General features: G+C 44.3%; 1 protein-coding gene across 1 annotated transcript in view; it reads right to left on the bottom strand.

The window, feature by feature from the left end:
• RELL1 (RELT like 1) overlaps window positions 1-15,859 on the bottom strand; it is a 60,579-nt gene that overhangs the window by 19,454 nt on the left and 25,266 nt on the right. The window contains exons 2-5 of the mRNA XM_069494365.1: window positions 11,318-11,542; window positions 8,496-8,567; window positions 2,448-2,505; window positions 1,326-1,562 (exon numbers count right to left, since the gene is read on the bottom strand). Coding sequence (XP_069350466.1) covers window positions 1,326-1,562; window positions 2,448-2,505; window positions 8,496-8,567; window positions 11,318-11,542 — 592 coding nt within the window. The remainder of the gene's footprint in view (window positions 1-1,325; window positions 1,563-2,447; window positions 2,506-8,495; window positions 8,568-11,317; window positions 11,543-15,859) is intronic.

Below are 15,859 nucleotides of genomic sequence, written 5' to 3'. Positions count from 1 at the left end.
CTACAGGTTCTCATTACATTTGCATTCATGAATTCCTCTGACTCTGCTTCTTAATAAAACAGTGTGGTCATGTGTTGTGCTGTTTTGCTGCAAGTGACAAACAGCCCTGTGGTTTTCTCCATGCTGCTTGTGCAACACATGATGAAACTCAACTGAACTGAAACAGCAGTAACAGCCAACATTTCTTGAGTGCACAAGTGCCCAAAACTGGTCTAAGACCTTTACATCAGTCACCTCATTTAGTCTTCACAGCAACCCTATGAGGTGAGTGACTGCCACCCTCACTTTACAGAGGGGGAAACTGAGGCACAGAGCGAGGTTACAGTTTGTAAGTGGTGGCATCAGGACTCGAATGAGGTAGATGCGATGAGTGCAGGCTACTCCTCCCAGAGGTTTGCCAGTAGAGGAAGAAGGACCACACATGCAGCACTGCCAGCTTTTGTTCCAGCACGCGTGCTCCTAACCACTACTCCGCACTGCCTTTCCATCTCAGCATTCGCGACACAGCTCCTGCGCGAGGCTCGGAATCCAAACAGCAGGCGCTGCCAAAGCACCCCACTGCACACACGCTCCAGGTGAAGTCAGACTGACTCATCGCTTGAACTGTAAGATCTCCACATCACATCTGGGTCACAAGGGAAAGGCACTTTAGGACCGAGACACCAGGACTCAGTGGAGGTGATCTAAAAGACAGCAGTCACAGCAATGCACATGGATCTTATGAGGCAGAGACTGGAGGGCTGTGGACCAGATCTGTGTCTTCCCTTCTTCCTGGCACATGGCAAGATGACATTTCCCAGCTCCCTGCCAGCTAGTTACGGCTGAAGGATCGACTTCCAGCCAGAAGAATGAACTAGAATGCTATGGGCCACTCCCAGGCCTATCTCATTAAAAAGCACTCCCGAACTATCCCGCACAGACTTCTCCTTCCGCCAGCAAACCCGGCAGAGCCACGGACGGGAGGGGCCGGGACCCTGGAGGCTACTCGAAGAGCCACTCACTGATCTCTCGATCACCTGCTTTGGATTTTCACAAGTGAGATGGGAACATCTGTTCTGTACACAGCTGAGAATCTGGGCTTTATGTGTCACAGCGAGTATTCACCTTAATCGACACGTCTCCCATCCGATCTGGCAATAGCTGATTTTGAGGATTCTCCCGTTGCTGGAAAAATCCAGGGCTCAGACCAGAAAACATCCAAAAGGCCCAGAGATATGACCTGGGCCAGGCTTAGGAGAATATCCTCTACATTTAACGGGAAAGCACAAATCTACACACCACAGCAACCAGGTCACACGCAAACCAACAGCACTCGAAGGTCTCACCTGCCGACAGAGAGGACGGTGACCTCTCCTTGACGCCTTGATCGGCCCTCTCTGGACTTGGTGGTGGGCTTTATGAAGTGCCACCGCTTGTGCCTGCACCGATGACACACGTCCCTCTCGACCACACCACCTACAGTGTGCAGATGGTGGCCACACACGTGCTTCCCTGGGGTGCCCCCTGGGGACAAAGGCCCAGGACTCACAGGCGGGCTCCCGGGAGTGCTGGGGGTCACGGGGCTAAGGGAGGGAGGAAAAGGAAAAGGTAGACCTGGTTACTTAGAGGAAACACCAGCCAAGGCAGTCTCTCCCCTTGCGATGGAAGAAGCCGGTTTAAATTGAAAAAGAAAAAACCACAAGGCTCTGTGAACACCCAGCTCTAGCATAGCACCCAGAACACAGCAGGCACTCAATAAATGCTTCTTGCTGGAGAAATGAAAACTTATGTAGAAATACAGTTATCTGTAATTAATTATGAAGAAATATGAAGCTCAACAACCAGAACCTAAAACAATAATATAAAAATACAACTTACAGGAATCCCCAAACCAGCCTGGCTGTTCATGTGATCGTCAAGGTTCTCAGAGGTCTTTCAATGCCTGAGGCACTTTGTATTCCTTACGATAACCCAATAAAGTTGGTGCAATGGTGACCTCCAGGTTATAGGTGATGGAACTCGGGCTCAGAGTGGTCAGTTAACTTGCCCAAGAACAGACGGCCAGTGAGTGGCAGAAAAGAGATCCAGCCAGCGCCCCCAATTCTAAGGCTGTGTTCTTGCTGATAAGCTCTGAGCCTCGCTTCCTCCCATCACTCTCCTCTAACACAACAGTTCTCAACCAGGGGTCATTTTCCCTCCCAGCACACACTGACAATGTGTGGAGACATTCTGGGTTGTCCCACTGTGGGGGGCGAGGAGGCCAGGAGCGCCCTGGCGTCTACCGAGTGGAGGACAGGGATGCAGTTCAACATCCCACAATGCACAGGACCCTTCCCCATAGCACAGAGTCACCCGGCCCAAAACGTCAATAATAGTTGGGAAACCTGCTCTAGCAGAACGGCATCTCAAATGTCATCATGTCTGAGAAATAACAAAAAAATGTCCTATCGTATGGAAGGGGCACTCACCTTTCAGGATCACACACGCTATTATCTGCTACCATTGCCTGTAAGACATCAGCATTTGCTAAGGAATAAAAATAAAATTAAAGAATTAAACTGGAATGGATAGGATGAGTAATCATAAAATTATCACATCATAAAAAACACCTAATTCAGTTCCTTCAGCTCATAGATGAGGTCCTGGGCCGTCCTTCCCACGGTAACCCCGCGCTATTTCACCGTCTGCCAATGATTTTCACCACACAGGAATGCAGGAGTTATAATCTATGCAAAGGAGAGCAGATCTACTACAGAGCTTTGCTTCCTGCACACTAGCAACATAATGTAGAAGAAACGCCCCCCCCACCTAAAAGAAAATTTATATGTTGCTACTCTATTGCACTCAGTATAGTTTAATAAATATACTTTGATAATATGGTAGTTAGGTATATGCCTTAAAGGATCTGTATTCTAATACTTGTATGTTCTGAAATAATTAGCTCTAAACTCTGAATACCCCTATAGTATCAAATCTATCCCACATAAAATCAAGGATGAAAGAGATTGAATTTTCCAGATGGGCCAATTTGGCATAGTTCTGATTCAGGACCAAACAAGCCCTTAACTCCAGCCAGCTGTCTTAAAATTTCAAGTGTTGATCACAACATTTAAGTAATATAATATAGGCTGACTTAAATTAGACTTCTAATGCTATTTTTTTTTTTAATCCAAATTTGTAGGTGGGAAGCTAGGTTGTCAACAAAAGCAAACCGAATTTAAGCTCCTTGGGTTTCCCTTGGCCCCCACCACCCCACGGCCACATGCCGTGTTATTTTCGCCTCTTGTAAAGTGGTCAAGCTCCCAAGGATAAAAAAGCTGAAGTGAATGTTCAAGTTTCTCTTGGCTATTTAATTGACGAAGCCAAATGTTATTACTGACTGGTAACCCTTTCAATTGATTTTTAAGATGCTGTTCTCATGACTAACCACAACAAATTCTCTGGAGAGGAAAGAACAAAAAGAAATCACCATGTGAGCCAACACAACCTCTAACATTTAACATTCAAATGACTTCCCTAGGAGGAAAATTAACTCTAAGTCCAACACGGCTGCAGAAGGTGTTAAGAGTTCAAAGGTAGTGCTTTGCAACCTGGTTCCATCATTATCCCACTCAGGAGCCTTGTTCAACTTTTTTTTCCTAATCGCCCTCCCGTGAAAGTGTAATACTACAGATATATTATATATCTGGTTATGTACTATGTGCATATCTCTGCTTTACATATAAGAGTGAGATTTTTTTTGCCCCCCACTCCAATCTTTATCCTTCTGATGGGCATATAACCCACTGCAACCATTAAGAATGCATGAAATTTTTAAAGAAATATCAGCACATCATACCATCCTCTACCAAAAGAAATACTTTTCTTGCCCTTCATGACTACCTGTGAGGATGTCCAAATGCATTTCCAATCACAAGTTTTGACCCAAATAAGATTCTTGTCATTACAAAAAAAAGTACTGAAAATAGATCCATAGTATCTTCTCCCTCACAACAAAGACGACAAATTACCCTCTGCAAAATATATTCAAGTATAATCTAGTGATGACAGTCATTTTGCCTTTTGACTAATAATGAGGATTCAGAAAAATAATTTTCTTTCAGATAATGGATTTGGACATATAATTCCATATACAATTTTGTATTTTATTGTACATAAAATACAGCTGAATTGGTTCCAGGGCCCCTAAAGATACCAAAATCCACAGATGCTTGAGTCCCTGATATAAAATGGTGCAATATTTGCATATAAACTATACACATTCTCCTGCACACTTTAAATCATCTCTAGCTTACTTATAATACTAATACAATGTGAATGCTATGTAAATAGTTGTCATACTATATTGTTTGAGAAATAATGACAAGGAAAAAAGGCCTATACCGACACAACCATCCATTTTTTTCCTGAATATTTTCGATCTGGGATTGATTGAATCCACAGATTGGGAACCCACGGATACAGAGGGCCAACTGTATACAATAATTTGTCAGCTGAGAAAACAACAAAAGGTATGAGAACAAGGATAGCACTAATAGCATTTACAGGAATGAGCTTTTTAAAAACAAAAGTTTAAATAGCTGCTTGAGAAAATTAATCACCCATGAAATGATGACGGCCTATAAAATGAAACATCAAATTATAAAGAGATACCAGGAAAATAAAATACATCAAAATCATTACTATGATGCTTGTTTTTTTGTAGACTTATGTTTCTAATACATTCATGAATTCCTGTAACTCCCTTATCTCTTAGAAATAATTAATAAGGAGCCCTTGGTTTGCTGAGTAAAGTCTCCTAGACTCAAGTTTCTATGCAGACACCATTCAGCCCTGCCCTGTGGCAATGTGGGACACACACCCCGTCCCCTGGGAACGTTTTTGGTTTCCTGTGATGAGAAGACTTTCTAACCTAACACCATTAGGACTTAAACACAGGCCTTAATTTGGTTGTGAAATTGCCATAAAAGAGCAATCCTTGAACTCAGTTCTAGTGAATGTGCATCTCCTCCTGCATATTACTCATGACTCCCGCAACCCACTCTGCAACATTCTGCCAACTACACTTCCTTTCTAGACTTCCCAAGAAAGGGAGGAGCCGGTTAGGGCCCCCAGAAACCCGTCCAGAGCAGGAAATTGTATATTCAATCTGAAAATTCTGTGGTGCCAAACCCACACACCATTATTCCCTATTTCTTAAAACAAGTTCTAGGAGGGGAAATGGCACATCCCCAAATATAGTCAATAGTGAGGATTTCATACTGAAGATAAACAAAATTAACGTGTTGAGAACAAACAGAACATGCTACCGTACCTGGCTTGGTAGCTTATTTTAATTAACATTTTCCTAATGATTAATGATAGAATCTTCGCATATGACTATTTGCTGTTTGTATATTCTCTTTTGTGAAACACCTGTTCAAACCTTCTTCTTATTAACTGAGTTATAAAAGTTAAAAACAAAAAAAAGAACAGGAAATTTTCTAGTGGGTGGTGCACAAAACTGCCAAAATCAGGCAAGAAAAATGCCCTATTGTCTCTCTCACCACTCTTCTCTTGAAAGTTTTCCTTACACTAAAGGCAAATTTCCCCAAGCCAGAACTAATATTGCCGTCACCAAAATCTAAGTGCCTGGTATGTGCCAGTCACTGCCTAAAAGCTTTACAGACCTGAGCATGTCGGACTCCTCCGACGTCCCTCACAGTAGGTGGAATTATCATCCCCATTTTACAGATACAGAGACTGAGGCCTACAGATCATAGCTGACTGGCCAGAGGAACCCAAAGACAGACTTGGACACAAACCCTGGTTAGTCTGACTCCAGAGTGGTATTTTTAACCCCAACACTCTCCTTCCTACCCTTCAATGTCCAAGTCCCCAACCAAAGGCACAGGGGTTGAATAACAGTTCACAGCAGGTTTGCGTAATTGTCACACCAAGTTTCAGAACCTACTTAGTAATCGTAGTACTGTAATAGACTGAAAAAATGGCAAAAATATCTTCTGTCTCTTTAAAACATCCTCCACTCCTTTTTGAGAACTAAAGCCTGCATCCCTGCCTCAGGCCAGTGGCTGGGGTCTTTTCTGGTACTCGTGAAACAGGAGATGGCCCCGCCCAGACCTGGTGAAGGGAGGTCCCGGGCAGAGATCAAGAGACTGTGTTCAGCACCCTCTGCGGAGATGGGAGGATCAGGACTACCCACTGCGGTTGAACAGCAATTGCCTGAAGCTGAGAACCCACCCTTGAAAAGCTCTGTGTTTCTGCTTATTAGGACGATGGCATTTCAGACAGGAGTCTCCATCCTTCTCCTTTGCTGGCAAAGTAATAAAACTTCTCTTTCCTCCTCCCCAAACTACTTGTTCTCGTTCTTCTGACGCAGCCTCAAGGACAGTAGTTTTTGAAGGAATCCATTCTGCCGTAATATAAACTGAGCCTCAAGGTGAAAACATCCAGAGGGCTCTCCAGCAAGCATGAGTAACCAGGGGTCTAGGGGAGTGACTGCGGTACCCTCCTCCACTTGCACCAGGGCGGACCGTTCTCGGGCCAACCGGACACTCAGCCATGGAGTCCCAGGCACTTTCCACACTTCCATCCCATGCAAGAAAACGCCAACGAGCTCCATTTAGAAAGATAAATTAAAAGCTAGCACTGTGGTTAATCCAACCCCTGGGATTAGAAGGAAGACATGACATAACAAGAAATACATTTGGTCATTGTCCCAGGTTCCCGGCACAGACCTCCTAAAACCCTTGGAATTTCCTGAGTGATAGGAGTGTCTTTTGTTATTCATAATGAGTCCCTAAGCATCACACCTGAGTTTACACTAAGAGGTGGTTCAGGGTGAGGTGCTAGACAGTCTCAGGGTGGGGCCCAAACAGAAAGACCCGGAGAGGTGAGGGCTGCAACTTTCAGCCCCACCCAGGGATCTCTGGAAAATTGGGGGGGGGGGTCGTCCTGGGGCTGGAGATTAAGCTCTACAAAAACTCTTGAACAACAAGATTCAGGGAGCTTCCAGGTGGCTGAACTCATGGAGGTGCTGGGAAGGTGGCGTACCCGGAGGGGGCATGGAAGCGCAGGCCCCACCCCCCAATACCTTGCCCCGTGCGTTTTTCCCATCTGGTTGTTCCTGAGTTGCATCCTTCATAAGAAGCCAGTAAATGTAATAATGTGTGTCCCTGAGTTCTGTGAGCCACTTCAGCAAAATTGCGAACCCGAGGAGGGAGTTATGGAAACCCCCAGATTTACAGCCTGTAGGTCCCATGCACTGGAGACCCCGAGTTTCGACCGGCATCTAAAGTAGGGGCAGTCTTTTGGGACTGAGCTCTTCACTTGTGGGACGTGAGGCCAACTTCAGGTAGACAGAGTCAGAATGGTATTAAATTGAAGGACACCCGGCTGACATTCGGGGAGTTGGAGAACTGCTCAGTGTAGAAATAACCCACACACCTTGTGTCAGAAGTGTTGTGTGCGAGGGTAGAGAAACAAAGTGTGTTTGGCCAGCAGGTCATCCTTCCAGAGATGTTTACCTAAACTACAGCTGACTGCCAACATTGCAGACTGGTGAGTACAGAGGAATCTCGGCTTCCAGAGGGTGGCTCAGCTGTGTCAGCGCACACTGCCTGAGTCCGCGCCGACCAGGGCAAAGGCAAAGCCCAGGGGCAAAAAGTTTTATTTCAAATTGTCATGAGAATTCACAGTATGAGAATCCACAGCTATTGAGTACGTGGGCAAGGAGTCCCACACACCTTAAAAATTACTGAGGGCATGGTGTCCCAGCCAGGTAAAAACCAGCGTTTGGAACAATGACCCTAATTTACTCAATCCAGATTAAATTAATCTTCCATTTAAGATGAGAGTTTAGAATACATTTCAGAGGGAAAAATACTTAATTCCATAAAAGTTAAACTTTCTAGAAGCGTTAGCACCTGGGACCAGGTAACACGGAACAGACACATCCGCAGGGACAGAGGGAGCAGGCAATGGGCATGGGTGCTTACAGGGCGCAGCGCTTCCGTGTAAGATGATAGGAAAGTTCCAGAACCAGACAGTGGTGGTGTTTGTACAACATCATGAATGTACTTAATGCCACCAAATTGTACACTTTAAAATGGTTACAATAGTAAATTTTGTGTTATGTGTATCTTCCCTCAATTTTTTTAAGTACAAAAAATGGAATAGACACTATTTGAGTGTTTCCTATGCTGAACGCTTCATGTGCTCAACATCCTAACAGTGCCGTGAGGTAGATGTTACTATCACCCTCATTTTCTAGGAGGACCCCGAGGCTTCATCACACACAACCCGTAAGCGGCAGGCCGGATCTGAACATGGGCTGCCTCTGCAACAGTGACCGGCTGGCGCTTCGAGACCAACTGACGGTCTCACGGGTGGGTAGCGCGGGACACTGAGGTGTTCAGGAGTTTAGGGGAAGTCTACACGAGTCCTGAATCTTCAAAACAGGTTGTTAACAAAATACATGAACACTGAATTGTTCTGGAACAATAAAATATTCATACCTTCATTTTTCATGATGTAATGGACAATTTGCCCAACAGTGTCACTATTTTCATTTATACTATCGTTCAATTCTGAAAGAGAAAAGAGGGTAGAACAGGTTATAATTGGTCACTGGCATCAATCAGACATTCAGTCTTACAGCCCAAGACCTCACTGAACTGTTTCCAGAATCCTCTAGTGATCACCCAAGGTGCTAAGATTCTAGGCTTTCTTCCTTAGAAGAAACTTCCTGATGCAAACAATCTTCCTAACGCATAACAAGTTAGACGTCCTTAGCATACTAAGTATCAGAGCTGCCCATCAGTCCTTTTTCAAGTCCAAATACCCACTCGCTTTCCATGACAACCACCTGGAAATGCATTTGTGCCAGTGCTCATTACTATTATGTCTCTCTCATCCTGTCCTTTCTTCAACCCTTAGGAGGAATGGGAAGAAAGCAAATTAAAAAAAAAATTATCTTTGAATTTTATTTTAATTATAGGCTATCATATAAATTGAGTATTAATTTCTTTTTTAAATTGGACAATTTACATTGGACAATCTACATTTATAAACTTCTCCTGTCTTTTTCTTTTTCTTCCTTTGAGACAGAGTCTCACTCTGTCACCTGGGCTAGAGTACACCAGTGTCATCATAGTTCACTGCAATCTCCAATTCCTGGGCTCAAGTGATCCTCTAGCCTCAGCCTCCTGAGTAGCCGGGACCACAGGCCCACAAAATGACACCAGGATAATTTTTCTTTAATTTTTGTAGAGATAGGGTCTTGCTGTTACCCAGCCTGGTCTCAAACTCCTGGCTTCAACTGATCCTCCCACCTCGGCCACCCAAAGCACTGGGATTACAGTAAGTCATGGCACCCAGCCTCAAAACTCTCCTGTCCTTTTTTTATTTTGAGACAGAGTCTTGCTCTGTTGCCCAGGCTAGAGTGCAGTGGCATCATCACAGCTCACTGCAACCTCAAACTGCCCAGCTCAAGTGATCTTTCCATGTCAGCCACCTGAGTAGCGGGGACTACAGGCATCACCACGCCTGGCTAATTTTTTTCTATTTTTTGATAGAGACAGGTTCTGGCTCTTGCTCAGGCTGGTCTCGAACTCCTGGGCTCAAGCCATCCTCCTGCCTCAGCCTCCCAGAGTGCTAGGATTACAGGCGTGAGCCAATGCGCCCCACCTCCTGTCTTTCCAAATTACCTAAACTTTGGCCTTGGTTCTTTGTCCATAAACTCAGTTTACTTGGAAGACTCTGTACCAGCAGAATATGTGATGGTCTTTGAACAAAAGCAAACCTCTACTCTGAAACCAATCTGTAACATTTGTTTCAACAATATAAGAAGGAAGAGGGAGGGCTAAGCACTCACATCCTAGGTCACAGAGAATGAATCAAGGCGTCCAACCCATTTACATGGATTCTCCACGCAAAGGTCGCCTTCCCTCCTACGCGAATGTGTGTATTTGGTGACATGCAGAAGCTGACTGCTGAGCAACCTGCAGAACACCCATGGAGGAGGAGACAGGAGGCTCCGCTTTCTGTTGACAAACACTCAGCTTCAGTTTGTTCAGAAGCTTACACATGACTCATCGTTCCTCAAAGGTCAGTGGGGGTGGGAAAAACCAACAGTCCAGCAAGCTGGCAAGGAATGAGGAGGCCCCACACCCAGCCCCGCGGGCTTGCTTGAAGGGTGACCTGCTCCAAATGTTACCTGTCTGCAAAAACCGCCCTTACAGGGCTGAAAGGGACAGAGAGTTACCTACCCCTCAATGCCCAAGTCAGGAAAGCTCCCTAAAGGATGACTGGAAGAAACACCAGTAGAGAAAACAGGATTTCTTCTCTGGGTTTTTCCAAACGCTGCCAAACAACTCCACGTTAAGAGGAAAAGGTGAGACACCTGGAGTTGATGCTAAGGCCCCCGTTCGTGCCGTACTTGCACTGCACCATTCTCACAGTCGTTTACTCAACACATATAAATTCCAGTCACAAAGATTTAAGGTATAACTCCCTTAACAAAAGTGATAATACAAAAATTGTGAGACATTTAATTTTTCCTTCATTCTTACTAGAATCTGATTCAATAATAATAGTAAGGGGCCGGGGAGGTGGCTCACGCCTGTAATCCTAGCACTCTGGGAGGCCGAGGCGGGAGGATGGCTTGAGCCCAGGAGTTCGAGACCAGCCTGAGCAAGAGCCAGACCCCGTCTCTACCAAAAAATGGAAAAAACTTAGCCAGGCGTGGTGTTGCCTGTAGTCCCAGCTACTCAGGAGGCTGACGTGGAAAGATCACTTGAGCTGGGCAGTTTGAGGTTGCAGTGAGCTGTGATGATGCCACTGAACTCCAGCCTGGGTGACAGAGTGAGACTCCATCTCATTCATTCATTCATTCATAAATAAATAAATGTACGGATTAATATTTACTGAGTGGCCGTATGTGCCAAACACCAAATGTATCTTCTCTTTAAATCTCACAATAACCCTATAAGGTGGGGATTATTGTCCTCATCTCAATTCAATTAAAATGTCAACTGAATAAAATTAAATTAATTAAAAATAAATTTGAGTTACATTATACACAGCAGGCACTCAGAGCATCCCTAACTTGTCCAAGGCCACAGGACAAGTAAGGGCACATTACCTGGCAGGTACTCAGTAAACAAAAGCTACGTTTCGAACTCTAGGTGTGATCACTGTGAAATTCACACTTACACCACACCACACCACCTGCTAGCGAATGGATCACTTTGCCTCACAGAGACGGAAAATATTAATATGGCTCACCGGTTTCTTATGTAAAAGTTACCCCACCCCCAAAGGAATCCAGGTTATTCACCTATCTTTTCAACCTTTTCCTCTTCGACGTCTTGCTCGGCTTCCGTTGTGCAGCGATAGCCTTTCTTGTTAAGCAGGTGGCAGATGAGGACACCAAAGAGGCCCATGATGAAGAACACGGGCACAAGCGCATACGCGATATACTCTGGGTGTCCATTCCCAGTATTGTTGGTGGGTGACGGGGTCGACTCTGTTCTGGAGTGCAATGTGTGGCTGCCTCCGTTGTCTACGGAAAGAAACACGCACGGCTGCATTACTTGTCTGTCGGGGGCGAGAAAAGCCTAATGACCCTCGGGAAGTGTTCGTGGTAAGTCAGTGTCTGGTCCCAAAACCACTGGCCACGCAGAGACTGGTGGGTCTGGCAGCACAGGCACGAAGGGCGAGAGCCCAGGCTTGGACTCAGGACAGTGCGAGTCACCTCCTGTCCCTGCTACGCACACACTGGGTCCCACCCTGGGTCATCTCTTAAACCTCCTGCAGCCAGCTTCTACTTCTTCATCTGCAAGAATACGCACGTGGTGTGGAATGCACGTACAGGGTTTTAGTGACGTGTCCAGCACAGAATAAACACACAAACCTTAGGTGGTACTATAGCTTAGTACTTAGTGGTTAAGAGCCTGGACCTAGGAGACTCGGGTTCTATTCCCAGCTCCAGCACTTACAGCTGTGTGACAATGGACAATAAATTAATATCTCAATGCCTTGATTTCTTATTAAAGGGGCATACTAATAGTACCCACCCACCCTTCTAGGGTTGTTGTGAAGATGAAATAAATCATTGCATTCTTACACATAAAACACTTAGAACTACTTCTGCAACACAGCAAATGCTCACCCACATGCCTGGCACCACTCTAGGCACTCGTGATGCAAGTGCACCGCACTGAGGAAAGCAAAAATTCTTGTCCTCATGGAGCTAATGTTCTAGAAGGATTTAGTAAACTAACAGATCTAGAGTATGAAGAAAAGGGAAAAATCAGGGATGGCATCAAGATTGTGGTTCAGCGTGCAAACATAAAAATGGAAGCATGTGTATTTGTTTACTCGTTCACTGATCCCAATAAACATTTACTGCACACCCGTTATGTGGCAAGCGCCACGCTAGGAAGTGGGTATAGAGAACGACATAACGCGGCCCCTGCCACCTTGGAGTTCATAGGGTGGCGTGAGAAACAGCCATCAAACAAGTCAACACACAGGCAGATCGTGACAGATTGTGACGAATGCTGTGGAGGGAAGAGAAAAGAACAGTGGGGACCGATTTTATGAATTCAGCAGGGAAGCTGTGAAGGGGCATCGTGTGGAAGAAAGATGTCACTTGTAGACACGTCAAGGGATCACCGGCACACGCAACACGGCAGCCTGCGTGGTGACACGTGGGCTCTAGAAAGCAGCGAGCCTGGAGCACACAATTACTAGATGTGGCCAATTAAGATAACAGAAAGAACAGAGTGTGCGGAACAATCAGCAAAGCTCCATGTCCTGGGAAAACCAGGAGTGAAGTATCAAATGAACGGGGAGTTCAGGCAGATGAAAACTAAAGAAAAACTTGGGATGTGACGGAATCGAAGTCTCAGTACTTGGAAGACCCTGGCTCTGAAGGGATACAATGAGGTTTTCCAGATCAGGGACACACACAGTCTGCTTAGGAAAGCCAGAAATTAGAAAGCTAGAGACATTTAATTATAAGCTTTCTCAAGAGAATTTTGGTGGAAAAAAAAAACTGTGTTGTAGTGATTACATTGGGGGCAAATACTTGGTATGAAATGACCACAATTCATCACAGCAGCAAACAGCATCGAACAGAAGCTTTATCTGCAAACCAGGGGCCACAGAGCAAAGGGTTCCCTCTCCTCCACATAGAAATATGCAGTAACTTTGAACATGAAAGGAAATAACTGGTTTCTTAGGTTGTAAGAGGTTGCAGGCATTATTTTATCAGAAAATCTCTAGAATTTGGAATAACCTATTATTTTTTTCTGATTTCTCGCCCAAGAATCAATATAATCAATAAACAAATATCACTAAATATATGCAAATATACCATCTAAATTAGGGTTTAACCTCAAGCCTTACTTTCAGTAAAAGCAGGAAACATTTATTTAACTCCTTTTACCAGTCTACATAAGTTGTATTTATTTATTCCTTTTGATAGCACATACTCCATACACAGTAGGCAGCAGGCTGAGTGAGGAGTTTCACTCAGAACCACCAACTGTGTCATTTGGAGGTGATCAGAAATTCTCTCTGCGGCAGTGGGAAACAGGGGTGAAAGCAGAGGGCTCAGAATTAGGGCTGAACAGCCTCGCCCTGAGTTGGGGGTTGAGAATGTATCTTCATCATGCATTTGACATCTAGCAAGCCCTTATGAATATCACATATTCACAGAGTCTTGTGATTTACCAACATGTATCATTCACTTAATTTCATAATTATTGTACCATGAAAAAACTAAGGAAGATATGAATCTAAATTAGTGAAGCAAAAGAATTACAGAGATGCAAAATAGTACCAAGGTTAAATGCTCAGACTGCCTGGTAGACACAAATAATAAGTAATTTAACTGTCTGTCCTCAGTTTCTTCATCTGTAAAATGGAATCAAAAATTGGACCCATTTATGATAATTTTAACACATAGCCCCCAAGTTTTTTGATACCGCTTCCACTCAGAGGTGAGGTCTGTACCTTCTCCCCTTATATTAATATATCCATTCTGTGCTTTGCCTAACAGATTATTTTAGGAGTGATGCTTTGTCAGTTTCCAGCCCCAGGTCTTAAGAAACTGACAGCTTCAACTTCCTGTTTCTTGGGGCACTTGGAACCCAGCCACCATGCTGTGAGGAAGCCTAAGCCAATAGCAAGCATGGACTTACCAACCAGTAACTAAGTCATCTTAGAAGTAGATCCTGGCCGGGCATGGTGGATCACGCCTGTAATCCTAGCACTCTGGGAGGCCAAGGCGGGAGGATATCTTGAGGTCAGGAGTTTGGGACCAGTCTCGGCAAGAGCAAGACCCCTGTCTCTACTAAAAATAGAAAAAATTAGCTGGGCATGGTGGCACGCGCCTGTAGTCCCAGCTACTCAGGAGGCTGAGGCAGGAGGATCGCTTGAGCCCAGGAGTCTGAGGTTGCTGTGAGCTAGGCTGATGCCATAGCACTCTAGCCCAGGCAACAGAGCGAGACTCTGTCTCAAAAAAAAAAAAAAAAAAAGCAGATCCTAAAGCCCCAGTTGATGCTGCATGGAGCAAAGATGAGCTGTCTCAGATGAACCCTGCCCAAACTGTGGATCCCTAAGCAAAATAAAAAATAAATGATTGCTGTCATTATAAGCCACTAAGCTTTGGGGGAATTTGTTATATAACAATAGTAACTGGGAGACTATCTCACTGAGTCATTGTAAGGATTAAATGGATTAATATGTAAAGCACTCAGGAGAGTGCCTAAGAAAAGGTAAGCACCATAAAGGTCATCATTATAGACCTGCACTATCCAATAAGGTAGGCAACAGTCACATGTAGCTATTTAAATTTAAATTCAGGTCAACTGAAGTTAAAGTTAAAAATGCAGCTCCTCAGTTGCATCAGCCACATCTCAGGTGCCCAACCACCACGTGTGGCTAACTAATTGCTACCACGTTGGGCAGGCCAGATAAAGAACATTTCCATCATTCCAGAAAGTTCTATGGGATGCACTATAGCATTATATAGCCCTGTTATGCACTATAAAGAATAGCTAACAAGGGCCTGGATCACACCTGTAGTCCCAGCAGTCTGGGAGGTCGAGGCAGGAGGATCGGAGTTCAAGAACAGGCTAGGCAACACAGCGAGACCTCGCCTCTACAAAATTTTTTTTAAAAAATTAACCAGGAGTGGTGGCATGCAACTGTAAGTCCCATCTACTTGGGAGGCTGAGGTGGGAGGATTGCTTGAACCCAGGAATTGGAGGTTGCAGTGAGCTATGGACATACCACTGCACTCTAGCCTGGGCGACAATTTACATTAATAATTTGCTTAGGAACACAGTGTCCCTCTTTCTCCTTCACCCCCAGCTGAATCATGTCTGAATTACGAACAAATTATTTATTCTGAGTCCAAATTAAACAAAGGTTGTTGCAGCATTATTTATAAAAGTCAAAAACAGCAACACCTTCCTGTTTGCAATGGGAAAATAAGTCAATCACTGTATATCATTTGATGGAATAAGATAACATTTATTATCCAATGTTGAATTTTAAAAGCTGGATTCAAAATCTTACATGCAATATGATCCCAACTAGTTAAAAAAAAAAATGCATGATGGCATAAAATGTATAAAGCAAAGACCAAAATATTAAGTGATTCTGGGTAGTAGAATGGGATAACTTTTAATTTTATCTTCATACCTTTCTGTAACTTTCTAAAATTAGTATGCATTACTTTTGTAGCAAGGTGGTAGACACTTTAAAAAAAGACGCAGAGCAGAAGCTGTGAGTCATCTGGGAGTCACAGACTCCTTCGTACCTGATGGACGCTATGATGCCGACTTCAAAATTTTGCCTCCAATTT

This window comes from Eulemur rufifrons, chromosome 19 (assembly GCF_041146395.1).
Source record: "Eulemur rufifrons isolate Redbay chromosome 19, OSU_ERuf_1, whole genome shotgun sequence".
In the NCBI taxonomy this organism is placed as follows: Eukaryota; Metazoa; Chordata; class Mammalia; order Primates; family Lemuridae; genus Eulemur; species Eulemur rufifrons.
The sequence above is the reverse complement of the archived record's forward strand: the minus strand, read 5'-3'. Positions and strand labels throughout refer to the sequence as shown.